The following is a 14,136-nucleotide window of genomic DNA, read 5'->3' as shown; positions in this document are numbered from 1 at the left end:
AAACTCATTTACCATACGGGTAAATGACAAGCTCTCTGATATATTTTTTTTTTTTTTTTTTTTAAAGATTGGCACCTGGGCTAACAACTGTTGCCAATCTTTTTTTTTTTTTTCTGCTTTATCTCCCCAAACCTCCCCTGCATACAGTTGTATATCTTAGTTGCAGGTCCTTCTAGTTATGGGATGTGGGACGCCACCTTAACATAGCCTGATGAGCAGTGCCATGTCCGCGCCCAGAATCCAAACCCTGGGCCGCCGCAGCGGAGTGCGCGAACTTAACCACTCAGCCACGGAGCCGGCTCCTCTCTGATATATTTTAAACGTGGCGTGGCTCACAAAAATTTAGTTTGCACATAATTTTCAGGAAGACCATCACCTTCAGGAAGACCATTAACATTGATTACATCTCTGCTGCTCCCTAGTGATTAGAGAAGTTTCATTTCTCTTCTTAACATTTTAAATCACTATGAGAATTTAAAGTAAAAAGTTAACATCTTTGTTTTATATAAAGTCAAGATTTTGCTGATTTGATCGTCTTTTTGAAATCCTTGAGAAATATCTCAATTCTTAATTGGTTAAAATGAACATTGGTTAAAATGTTTACTTTCTATAGGCATTTTCTTTCCCGGCACTAAAAACGAATGGTGAAAAATTACCCATTATAGAATACTATAAATTCCAAAATATTAAAATATTTGAATTTCTGACTTTCTGTTTCTTACCAGCTTTTTGGTAGAAAGTCCACAGATATTTCTTGAGTGTCAACTAGCCAGGTACTTTGTCAAGCACTGGATAATAATTACTTCTAACAATTGTATAGGATTTAAAGAATCCTTACATGCATTATCTTAATTATTCCTCTGACAGCCCTGTGAAAATAGAAGGCAGGTTTAGAGATGTTAAATTCATTTGTTTGTTCATTTATTCATCAATTCATTCTTCAACAAATATTTAAATGAGTCCTTACCATGTGCCACTCACTGCCAGCACTAGGGACGTGAAGAGTGAGACGGTCTCTGCCTTTGAGAACCTCCAAAATGTGTCACATATGACTCACGCAAGGTCATACCATTAGGAAGTGGCAGAACCGGGTCCTCTGATTCAGTCCTCTTCCCCTTGCCACACTGCTTCTCACAATAAGAACATGGCCTGAGATCAAAAAGAAGGTAGTACTTATTTTTACTATAAATTATGAAAATCCTCCACATTAGGAAACTTAGAGTTAATGAATGAGACTGAAAATGAACATTAAGTGTTATCTTTGTTCCAGGGTAGCAGTGTCTGCTTGGCAAAGTTAGCAATGGCCACTAGAACCAGAAATAGAACATGTCACTTCGCTTGGTCCTGAGTCTAGGGCTGGTCACCCCCAATCTGGAGGAACCCCACATGACTCTTGGTCTCTGCCCTGGAAGGCACCCAGAGGGCCGGGTCAATGTGGGGTCTTCATTTACAGTGGAGCCTCCCTGGCTGGCCTTCCCTGGGTGAGGAAAGGGTAAGTCAGCGCAGGGACTATTAGCACTGTGTCATGCGGGATTCCAGACCTTTCCTCATTCCCACCAGGATAGGATTGACCTCCAGGCATTAAGTGCCAGTCTTCTACAGTCTTCACTTTGTACGAGTTATCAGAAGCAGAAGTACCGCTAACTTAATCCTCAGCAAAAGGGCAGCTGGGCAAAGGCAAGGAGGAGCAAGGTGCCTGGGGGCGTCGCTGTGTAAGCATGGACGGCATGGAAGTTTTATGGTGAGGGAAACCACTTCCACATTTTCTGCATAATTAGTAGCTTCTTCAGGATCTTCTGGCATCCGGGAGGCTTTGGAAGGAGCACGTCATTCTGTTGGCTTCTTCTCTCCTTCGGTACTACTTGCTTACTTCTAGGACATGAGCTTTATAGACAGGTGTCAATAGGTCATGCTAAGCCAGAGCTTTTACACTGATATCAGGAATTTCAGATGTTGCTTCAGAGAAACTGCTCTGAAATGTGTTTAGGTCTGTTTCTTCTCCATCCTGCTCCAACTGTTTTTCTACCTTGGATAGGTACCTGTGGAAAAGTGAAAAGCCACTCTACCACTCGTCTATCGACAAATCAGTGGTATGTAAAAGAAGAGGTGAGTTACGTCTGCTCTTGTTAATGGCGCAGGTGGCAACACAGTTGTGGAAAAGCTAAATATCTTGACTTGAAAAGTGAATGCCTAAGTAATTTTTTTAGTTCTTTAACAAACGTTCCAATGCACATCCCAAGAATCATCATCCTTGGCAAGAAACCTCCAGAAGAATCTATTTATTGCAGGAACATGCCATCATACCAAACAGAACTTACCTTCCCACCAGAATCTAAAATCTTATATTTCTATGGCTTTCAGAACTCTTTGTTTGGAGAATTACCCTCAGGTTGTCTTATTCGTTCTTTTTTTTTTTAATTGTGGTAAAATATATATAATATAAAATTTACCATTTTAACCTTTTTTAAGTAGTCCCCCGGCTCCCCTCGTCCAATTTCAATTTCCTCTAATGGTATCCTCGTATTACCATGGTACATTTGTCAAAACTGAGAAACCAACATTGGTACATTACTATCAAGTAAACTGCAGACTTTATTTAGCATTAGTTTTTAGTTTATTCCTTTCATTTTTTCTTCCATTTCCAGAAATGGTGGTGAATCTACAAAAACAGTTTAGCACACTGGTTGATTCAACACCAACTATTGGAAAAAAAAGCCCTTCAAGTTTTCAGTTCAACTGGACTGAAGAAGACCCTGATAGAACTTGTTTCCATGGACACAGCCTCCAGGGAGTCCTGACGAAGAAAGGCCAGTCACTGACTACCAAGAATTCACTGTATTGGCTCAGTACACAGAAATTCTGTAGAAGGTATGTGATGCTTTTAGAAATCAAACGATAACAAAACATGATGAAATCTCTAGTTTGGCCTGAAGTAGTATTCTTTTCTAATTAAAAAAAGTCACATATAATTTAGAGGAGTTGGCTACAATAATGGCTAGATAGGTTATTTGTTGGAATTAGACGATGGTGAGCTTATAATCAAGAAAATTGAAGTTATACATTGAGTTTTGTGTAAGAGTTTTAGGGATGGAGGTGTTAACTAATCTTATTGTGATAATCATTTACAATATATACATGTATCAAATCATCACATTGTACACCTCAAACTTACATAAATTATATGTCAATAATAATAAAGCTGGGAAAAAAGTGTTAGATTATAAAGCCTTTTCTCATTGTGACTTTATATTTTTATACTAATCCCATTTCCATATTGACATAGAAATTGTCTATAAGGCAATTTCCCATGCTAGTTAAGAAGACACGTTAATGAATCTGGCTGTTCATATCCCAGCTCTCCTGCTTGCTCATTGTGGGCAAGTTATTTACCATTTACACATCTCTGTTGTCCCGATTATAAAAAGAGGGTATAATACTCTTTCTCCTCTTCTCAGAACCTCCAGTGGCTCCCATCTTATTGAGAGTAAAGTCAGAAGACCCTGTGGAGCCCATGAGCCCCTGCTGTTGTCTGCCCTCCCCTGACACCTCCCTTCTGTGCTCACTGCCGCTGTTTACACCAGCTTTCTGGCTGTTCCTTGAACCGTTCCTTGCTAAGCACACTCCCCGTGGCAGGCCTCTGTGTGTGTTGTGCCTTCTGCATCCAGATGAGCTCACTTCTTTCAGGTTTTTGCTCAAATTTAACTTCCTTGGAGAGACCTTTCTTAACCATCCTGTCTAAAACAGCACCAACCCTCCCCCACACACCCCTCATCACTCTCTGTCCCCCTTGCCTGGTTTGTTTCCTGATGGCTTTTGTCACTATTGAATATATTATATGTTATATATTTGTTTTGCTTATTTGTTTGCCTCCCCACACTAGAATGTAGGTCCTTGAGTGCAGGGACTCTGTCGTATTTAATGAAAAATCCCAGAGGCCGGAACAGTGCCTCTCACATTGGTGCTCACCAAGTGTTTGTTGAATGAATGTATGGAAAATAGAAGCTACCCCATAGGCTTCTTATGAGAATTAAATGAGATATTTGGTCTCTGTCACATAGTAAATTCTCAATAAATAATTATGATCATTATTATTTTAAACAAAACTTTCTATTAAAGAGTTTCACTTCCTGAGTTGAGTATCAATCAAAGATAAGTAAAATGTAGAGAATACAGTCAGAGATAATAAAATGAAGTTATCTGTATTATAATTTACTGCTCAAAAAAGTTTAGCAGAGTCTAGAATGATTAAGGAGTGCCACATCGTAACAGCAGCAACAGTGAAAGGCCAGAATCCCAACCCTGGGGTCTGAGGTGATACATTCCTTTGCAGTGATCGGTGCACTGGCTTTTTCAGGTTTTAAGATTTCATCAGGGGCCGAGTGGTTAAGTTTGCGAACTCCGCTTCGGCGGCCCAGGGTTTCGCCGGTTCGGATCCTGGGCGCGGACATGGCACTGCTAGTCAGGCCACACTGAGGTGGCATCCCACGTGCCACAACTAGAAGGACCCACAACTAAAAATACACAACTATGTACTGCGGGGCTTTGGGGAGAAAAAGGAAAAGTAAAATCTTTAAAAAAAAATAAAAAGATTTCATCAAGAGGAAGAGAAAAGGTTGTAGTCCTGGCCAGTGAGGAGCCCACATGCATGAGACCAGTTAGGAAGTGCTGGGCCCAGGCTCTTCTGCCTCATCTGCAGCAGAGTCGGTCCTGAGGGTGTTAGGGGGGCACTGACACATTTATGCTTTGCATAGGCACAGTTAGTGGATTTTGGTGGTTGTTCACAGATTTAATTCTGTGATTTAATATAAGGCACTTGGTATAAACAGGCTGTGGTAGCGTCAGAGATGAAACAGCTGAGATTTTTTTTCTCTGCATGAACTATAAGGCCAAAAACTATAACATATAGATGAAACGTCAGTGGTACCATGACTTTATGCACCAAAATGATCTGTCAGCCTTGCCTATTTAGACCATAGCCTAGAAGCAAGAGTAAGCAAAAAAAGGCTTCAGTCATCCAATAAAAATGTCACAAAGTCTGCCACTGAAGCTTATGCACTTTTCTCAGAAAGCCCCTTAGCCCCTCACTCAGAGTCTGCTTCCTCTGCCTTCAGGTGTGTTTCTGTCAGGCTGAGTTGCCTGATTTTCAAATTCCTAATCATCAAAAGAAACTAAGTAGGAGGGAGACCGAGAGGTACTCTGCTGATAGGCATCTTGACAGCAAACCTAAATGACATCCTTTTGAAGACAACAGAGGAGCCAGCATAAGAATCAGAGGCAGACGGAAAACTCACATTGCAGCGTCTCGAGTTCATTCGTGACACACTGTCAGTAGCTCCACATGACTTAGTAAGCCTGACTGTGTCTCAGCTTTAACATAGAGCATGTCCCAAAATGCTATGTGCATTCTCTTTGGGTTTGTTTTTCTTAGCTGTATTTTCTAATATTTCCACAATAAAAATAGACAACTTGTAATAATTGTAAAAGCTAAAAAAAATTATGCTGAATGTGCTCTGTTTAGGATAACATAATATATAACTCAGTTTTTAAAGATTTCTATCCAACATGGTTAAAATGAAATGTTTTGATGCTTGAGAGCAGACCTTCAGCTATACAGCTGAGTTTGTCATGCAGAAGGACTCGTTTCTGAGGGGTCAAAGGGACAAGCGTTTTACCGTAAAATAATCACAAGAACACTCAGGCCTCCAGAACTAAGCAGAGAAAGGCAGCGAGAGCGCTTCAGCTATGGGCGGTTGTTCATCCTTCCGAGGCAGAGCTAACAGTCATAACGAATTTAAATGCCCTTGGTATTCCTTACATTCCTGCGAGTGGGCCAGGTACTGACAGTCAGCTGGTCCAAAGACCTGTTGCTGGCCCTGGCTGATGACGGTCCATCCCTGACCTCCCTGAGGGGCGGGTAGCTCATCGTCCTTCCACAGGAACAGGCGCAGCCATGCTGTTTCACCTTGTCTTCCGCAGGAAATGGAGGGGCTTTGGATGTCTCCCAAAAGTTTTGCTTGAATTTTTAAAAATTTATTTTTAACTCATTCTTTTAGACTATAGTAAAAAACAGTACTCAAATATGTCATGTGCCAAATTTGAGCATACTTGAGACCCACCAAAACATTAACTTGTGTCACCAGGTTTTATTTGTTTCTTTTGAGTGTGGGCAGACTTCACAGATTGTTCCTTCTGCATGCATTTGACCTTCTCATATTCACAAATAGAGAGAACAGTGTCACGAACGCCCCTGTGCCTGTCACTCAGCTTTAACAACTGTCAGCATGGCTACACTTGCCTCACCCACGCCCCACCTCACTCCTTCACCCTCTACCCCTAGATTATTTGGAAGGAAATCCTAAACATCATAATATTTTTTAAAGAAAATTATAATACTATTAATCAGACGTTAAAAATCTAATAGTAATTCCTTAATATAATGTGCAGTCAACATTTAGATTTTGATTGTGATGTAATTTTTTTAAATAACTCAGTCTATATAAGGCCCATACATTGCAAGTGGCTGAGATATCCCTTAAGTGTTTTAGTTTGTAAATTCCCCCTTTATCTCTTTTCTTCCCCTTGCAAATTCTTGTTGAGTAATCCAGGTCATGTGTCCTGTACAATTTCCCTTAGTCTGGATTTCGTTGATTACCACCCATGATACCATTTAACACGTTCCTCTGTCCCCTGGATTGCCTGTGCCTTGGTATAGTTAGAAATTTGGTGGTTAGGGTTAGCGATTTGGTGGTGGTGATTTGATCAGATTCAGGGTCTACTGCTTTAAAATAAGTGAAATTGCTTTGTGAACTCTTCTTTCTATACTGCATACAGGATTACAAGCTACATTATCAACTCTGGTGTCTTATTTTGAGTGGGGTTAGGGATTATTTGTTTTCCTTTGTTTATTTTAAAGCTATGCCCAGAAGGGGCTGGCCCTGTGGCGTAGTGGTTAGGTTTACATGCTCCACTTCGGCAGCCCGGGGTTCGTGGGTTCAGATCCTGGGTGCAGACCTACACACCGCTCATCAGGCCATGTTGTGGCAGCATCCCACATACGAAACAGAGGAAGACTGGCACAGATGTTGGCTCAGGGTCAAGCTTCCTCACCAAGAAAAAAAAAACAAATATGCCCAGAATCTCTCCATGTCTGCTTTTGTTTGCCTTGACCATGGTAAGAAGGGGCCACCTGGAGTGGAAGAGCCTCTGGGCAGCGAGTTGTGAGACCTGGCTCTAGCACCATCTGTGTCCCTTGCATGGTAGCCATGGACCGTGCTAAAATTTTTGCTTTGTAAAACTAAGGAGTTTGACCAAATTGTTTCAAGTTTCCTTCCAACTCCGAGTACTGTTTTAAGCCTGGCCATGTATATTTGCTAAGTTATTTGGGGGATGTTCTGGGGATAGATGCAGACGTTTCCAAATGGCCATTGAAAGTTAACTTCTTCCTTTTTCTTCCCCTTCTAGCTATTGTAAACATGTGACGACTTATGAAGAATCAAATTTTTCTCTGAGTTATCAGTTTATAATAAATCTCTTCTCCTTTCTGCTGAGAATAAAGACCTCCTTTCTCCATGAAGAAGTGAGCTTAATTGAAAAGAGACTTTTTAAAACAAAATATAGTAAAACAAAAAAGAAATCTTCAAGATCCAGGAAAGTAAGAAAATACTGAGAAAAATGAAGTAGAAACTTTCTTGGGAAAATATTTTAATAGTGACAGCAATGTCAAATTATAATATAACATTCCAGAGAATTGTGGAAAATAGGTTTTTATTGTATATACATGTATACATGCAACACACATATACACACACACATATCTATGTCCTCAAATGTGCTTACAAAAATGTATATTGGAAAGCAAGTAAACTTTGTTTAAATTTATTTTTTAAATTATGAATGTTCTTTGAGATAATTAAAACAATAAGCTTTATAAACGGTATCCAGAAATTTATATTCATTGTTCCAAAGAATTTAAGAAGACAGGACACTTTCTGACTCATTCTTCAAGGCCAGCATTACCCTGATACAAAAACGAGACAAGGACAACACAGAAAGGAAAATTACAGGCCAATATCACTGATGAACATAGATGCAAAAATCCGCAACAAAATACTAGCAAATTGAATACAGAAATACTTTAGAAGGATCCTACACCATGATCAAGTGTGATTTATTCCAGGGATGCAAGGATGGGTTCAACATCTGCAGATCCATCAGTGTGATAGACCACGTTAACGAAGTGAGGAATAAAAATCACGTGATCCTCTCAATAGATGCACAGAAAACATTTGCCAAGATCCAACATCCATCTATGATAAAAACTCTCATTGTATTTTAAAGCTAAATTTGCTTTTTAAACTCGATCACTTCCTTACTCTTTATGCCCAAAGTAAATCCCAAATAAATCAAATATCTAAACATTATAATCTTTTATATATACACATACATTAAAGTATTAGGAGAAAACAAGTGTGATTGCTTTGATGATCTTAGAATGGGAAAGGCTTTCTAAGCATGCCTCAAAACTGGAAGCCAGAAGGAAAAGATTAACAATGTGACTACAAAGGGAAATGGCAAACTGGGAAAATATACTTGCAGCATGTGCTGGACAAAGGAAGCATTTCTTTAATGTATCGATAGCTCTTGCAAACACTAGAAAAAAGACAAGCTGAGCAAGGGATATGAAAAGATAGTTTTATGAAAAAAAGAAATACAAAGGCCAAGGCAAAAGACAGGAGAGGATACTCTCCCTAACTCTTATTAAAGAAATACAAACTAAAGACAGATGATTTCCCACATATTAGATTGGCAAAGATTATTAAGGTTTATAATACCTGATGAAGATACTGGAAAATCAGGCATTCTTACTCAGCTTCTTTATGCAACGAATACTTTCCGAGCAACTTACATGTTGCAGGCCCTGGAGAAAGCACTGAACAAGGTCCCTGCCTTAAAGATCTCCTGTTCTAAGGGTGGGGGCAGATAGTAAACAAATATATATATTTGGGGTAATGAAGTACAATGAAGAAAAATCAAGATAAGGGATAAGTGATAGGGTGGGCCATTTTATAAAGAGTGGTCAAGGAAGGAACCTCGGGGGAGGTGACATTTGAGCAGAGACCAACATGTATGAAGTACAATTGAGGGAGCAAGCCATATAGCTATCCAGAGGAAGATCATTCGAGGCAGAGGAAACACGTGGAGGCTCTGTGGCAGGAGTGCTTGATGGATTCGAGGAATAGCGAATTGTCCAGAGCGGCTCCAGTGTTGTGGTTGAAGGGGAGAGTGGTAGCAGATGAGATGGAAGAGGTGGCCTTCAAGGCCAGGGTAAGGCTTTTATCCCAATGGTGTCACAGGACACCACAGGAAAATTTTGAGCAAAAGAATGATGTGACCTGACACATGTCATAAAAGGGTCACGGACCGCCCTGTGGTGAACAGACTGCAGGGGAAATGGGCACAGGTAGGGAGGCCACTTTAGAGACTATCGCACTGGTTCAGGCAGGAGATGGTGGTTTAGACTACAGATTGTAGTGGAAGTGAAGTAATGAGATCCCAGATACAGTTTAAGTATGGAATAAATAAGGATTTGGTGATGGGTTGGTTGTGAGTATAAGAAATCAAAATGCCATAATGTTTTTTTCCTGAGCAACTGAGTTGAGGTCCCATTTATCAAGATGGGGCTATTTTAATTGCCTCCCATTCACCCTGTTTGTGAGGGAAGCTATTCCCACCCTAGGATTGTGGGGACCACATGGCACCCAATGCTGAACAGATGAGAAAAACAGCAGTTTATTAATCACAAAGACTTACCACCTGAGGGGGCCCACTACGCAGGGTCTGAGGGAGGCGGGCTTTGTAGTATCAAGAGGATGGAGTGACCTCTGGTTCCTGCAGGAAGCTATGATTAGCTTGTTAGAACAATTCCATGGGCTGGCAGAGAACTGAAACCCACTACTCAAGAGGAAGCAGCAACTGCTCCTGGTCCTCTAGATAAGGTGTGTTTGGTTAGGGGTGGGAGTGGAGTGGGGAGGAGAACTTGTAGTTAGGCCATTTGAGGTCCTCCCAGTTTCACCAGATGTCAAGGCAGCACATAATACCGGGCCTTAATTATAGGCCTTAAACCAGAGGGAGAACCCTGAGAAGAGTGGGAATTGGGAAATCAGTTCTGTTTTGGGCATGTGGGGTCTGAGATGCCTATTAGACATGGAAGAGATGTCAAAATAGACGGGGTAAAAAAAATCGATAGTTCAGAGTTCTAAGATAATGTAAATATAGAAATCACCAGAAATGTTAAAACTGTGAGACTAGATGGGATCTCCTAGGGAGTTAGCATAGGTAGAAAATAGGTCTTCCTAGATGCTGTTTATGAGGTTGTGCAAGTTCTCTTCTAGTCCTGGTTTGCTGAGAGTTTTTATCAGGAATTGATGTTAGGGTTTTTTTCAAATGCTTTTCCTTCACCTATGAGGTGACGGTATGGTTTTTCTTTTTTAGCCAGTTAATATGGTAAATTACATTGAGTTTCAAATGTTAAACCAACCTTGCATTCCCAGGATAAATTCCACTTAGTCATAATCTATTATCCTTTTTATATATTGTTGAATTTGATTTGCTGAAATTTTGTTAAGAATTTTTACATCCATGTTCATAAGGAATGTTGTTCTGTAGCTTTCTTTTCTTGTGATTTTTTTAATCTGGTTTTGTTATCTGAGTAATGCTGGCATCTCAGGATGAGTTGTGAAGTATTCCCTTCTCTTCTGTTTTTACTTTGTCGAAGCATTTGTATAGAGTTATTCCTTAAGTTTTAGTATTAAAACTCATCTGTATCTGGATTGGGAGGGTTTTCAACTACAGGTGCAATTTAATACATATAGGGCTATCCAGGTTATCTCTTCTTGAAAAAGCTTTGCTTTTCAAGAGACACTGTTATGAAAATGAAGTCATACCAGCAGCTGGGAAAAAAGTATTTGCAAAACATACATCTGACAAAAGACTTGTAGCTATACAAATAATTCTTAAAACTCAATAATAAGAGAGCAAAAAAAAAGCCACCAGAAATAGGCAAAAGAATTGAAAAGACACTTCAGCAAAGAAAATATACAGAGAACAAATAAGCATGGGAAAAGTGCTTGACGTCCTTAGTTATTAGGAAAATACAAATTACAACCAGAAAGAGATACCACCACACACCCACTAGAATGGCTAAAATTTTAGAAGACTGACTATAGTAAGTGTTGACAAGGATTTGGAGCAACTGGTGCTCCCACTGCCAGTGGGAATGTAAAACAGTGCAACCATTTTAGAAAACAGTTGGGTTGTTTTTTAAAGTGAAAAATATGCCTACCATATGATTCAGCCATTCCACTCCTAGGTGTCTTCCCAAGAAAAATAACAGCATATATCCACACAAAGACTTATACACAAATTTTCACAGCAGCTTTATTTGGAATAGCCAAAAAAGGGAAACAACCCAAATGGGCATCAACAGGTGAATGGATGTGGTATATCCATACAGTGGAATACTGTTAGCTATAAAGAGGAAGGAACTGTTGAAACAGCAACAACACCTCAGCTCAGGAGAGGGATTTGGCAGAGTATATAAAAAATATCATTTTGTAACTTAAAAAGTTACTTTCTAAAGATTTTTACTGAAAAATGTTATTTGAATATAAATTTTGTGGACTCAACATCATGATTTGAAGTGCTATGGCACTTCAGTTGAATAAAGAGTTGAAGTTGCTAACAAGTTCCATATACTTAAAAATATCGAGACAGAGAGTACAAAGCTATGAAAAGTTTTGGGCCACCCACAAATGTGAAATAAGATTAATAAGAGAGGAAAGGGAAGCGAAAAATAAGGTTTTGCATGCATTTCAACCTTATGATTTACATTTAAGCCTAATAGGCGTTACTTCTTTAGGAGTCAATGCTTTCACACCTAAAAACTATTCAACCGGAGGAAAAGCTTATCTGTATACTGCCTAAAAGGGGAGGAGGATTATTATGACAGTGGTAGCATGCGTTGAGCACCTACTCTGTGTAAGGTACTATACTAAGTGCTCTGTCTCATTCAGTGTTCTCAGCTGTTCCCTGAGGGCCACACTCTCATCCCCGTGTAATAGATGAAAAACTAAGGGTTAGCAATGGGAAGTAGCCTGTCACGGGCACAAGCTAACACAAGGCTGAGCTGAGATCTGAACTCCAGATTCCAAATTATATTAAAAAAAAAATCCTCAGTTGTAGACTTCCTCTTGCTTTAGCAGTCCGTATGTTTCCCTTTTGTTTGCATCCTGGGGATGGAAGAAGGTTCGTGTATATTTTAGTAAGTTTATTTCAATAAAAATTTCTTGATTGTTTCTATCGGTGGTTCTCCAAGTGTGATCCCTGGATCAGCAATGACGTCACCAGGACACTTGTTAGAAATACAAAATCCCAGGCCCTGCTCCCCACCTGCCATTTCAGAACTCGGTGTGGAGCCCAGAAAGCTGTGATTCAAAAAGCCCTCCAGGAATTCCGATACTCGCTGAAGTGTGAGAACCCCTGATTATCGAATATCAATAAAGGTTTAAAAGTAAATGATGTGGTACGTGAATTAAGGAATGCTTGTAGGCTGAATCCCTACCTACTAAATCAGAGGCGTCTATTTCTCTTACATAACGAAAATTCTGGATCAAGTCATTCCAGTTCGTTGGGCAGCTCAAGGCTCAATGCTATCAAGGACCCAGACTGGTCTGGTCCTGCCGTCCTCCACATGCTGGCTCTTTGTTCTTCAGCTCGCTACCTCTTGGTCACAAGATGGGTACTACAATTCCACACGACCAAATTCAAGGTAGAAAGGTGGGGCTGGACAGAAGACTTCCTCAAGAGCCTCTCTGGCGAGAAAGCTTGTCTAGAAGCCCGCCAGTAGAGTTTCTTTACTTAGCGAAGGGGGATAGGATTACCACGACTAGTTTAGATTATCATGATGCATTCCTACCTTCCCTAAGATTATGGATCTTTGTCTAACATTCGAGCAAAGTTAGGGTACTGTTAACAAGGAAAGGTCAGGGGACTGTTAACAGGCAATGGACAATGTATATGTCGTCTTTGCTCTCGAGTTCAAAGTCCTAACGTCTAATATGTGCAAAATGTGATGCGATGGTGAACAATTCCTAACATCTGTTGATCACCTACCCACCACGGCACTGTCAGATACTTCATGGCTATTAGCATCCAGATTGGCTCTAGTCTTAGGGAATGACTGATAATAATAAGTGCTGGCATAATGTCTATTATGTACCAGACACTTTTCTAAATGATATATATAATATATAACTAAGTGCCATGTATATTATATATTAGCAACCGAGTGAAATTAGCAAATGAGTTATTAATTTATCCTCACAACAACCACATGATGTAGGTGCTATTATTATCCCCATTTTACAGAGGGGAAACCTGAGACACAGAGGGGCTGAGTAACTTGCCCAGAGTCACACACTTACTCTGGAATAAACTACTGCGCTACACTGTCTTTCCGGAGACTTCAACCCTCTTTTCTCTCAAGGAGCTTACCATATTAGCAGAGTCATATTGATTTCACTGCTTTCGACATACGAAAACAATGCTGCTTGCCCTTGCTGTCTGTAAGCTGTCCCTAGCCTCCATCCTGCTGGGTAGGGGTGGAGGGCAGCAAAGAGGGAGAGACAGCACCTTGATCTTTAATCTTACCAATTAAAGATATCTTAGTCTCTTCAGGATTAAAATAGTCACTTTGGAATAAATATTTAGTAAAATTAAAGTTCAAATCCCTACTAGGGCTGTTTCTTCCTTCCGTCTCCTTCCCCAGATGGCCTCTGGGTTCAAGGGTGGGATGGAGGAAGAGCCCCAACTCCACCTGTGTCCTCTGGGTCCTTGCCAGGCTCTGATGTAGATGGTCTCTGGTGCTGGTGCGGTAGCACCCCTACAGCAGAGCCTACATCAGGGGAACCCCCTGAGCCTTGCTCCTCTCAGCCCCCACTGGCCTCAGGCCTGTCCACAAAGCCGCTGGTGCTCAGCTCCACCCGCTGCCTTCCGTGTCCTCACTGGGTGTGTGGAGGCGTTTCTAGATCCCTTCCACCCTCCAACGTGCCTTAGTAGGCTGGGCTGCCATTTCTTCTG

At 40.5% G+C, this 14,136-nt stretch overlaps 1 protein-coding gene across 1 annotated transcript in view; it reads left to right on the top strand.

Moving 5' to 3' along the window:
• TAF1B (TATA-box binding protein associated factor, RNA polymerase I subunit B) overlaps positions 1–10,452 on the top strand; it is a 70,439-nt gene extending 59,987 nt beyond the window's left edge. The window contains exons 13-15 of the mRNA XM_046662590.1: positions 2,036–2,106; positions 2,646–2,868; positions 7,462–10,452. Of these exons, the coding sequence (XP_046518546.1) occupies positions 2,036–2,106; positions 2,646–2,868; positions 7,462–7,666 (499 nt within the window). The 3' untranslated portion in view covers positions 7,667–10,452. The remainder of the gene's footprint in view (positions 1–2,035; positions 2,107–2,645; positions 2,869–7,461) is intronic.
• Positions 10,453–14,136: the final 3,684 nt, after the last annotated feature.

Source organism: Equus quagga, chromosome 5 (assembly GCF_021613505.1).
Source record: "Equus quagga isolate Etosha38 chromosome 5, UCLA_HA_Equagga_1.0, whole genome shotgun sequence".
NCBI lineage: Eukaryota > Metazoa > Chordata > Mammalia > Perissodactyla > Equidae > Equus > Equus quagga.
This window is presented reverse-complemented; position numbering and strand designations above follow the sequence as displayed.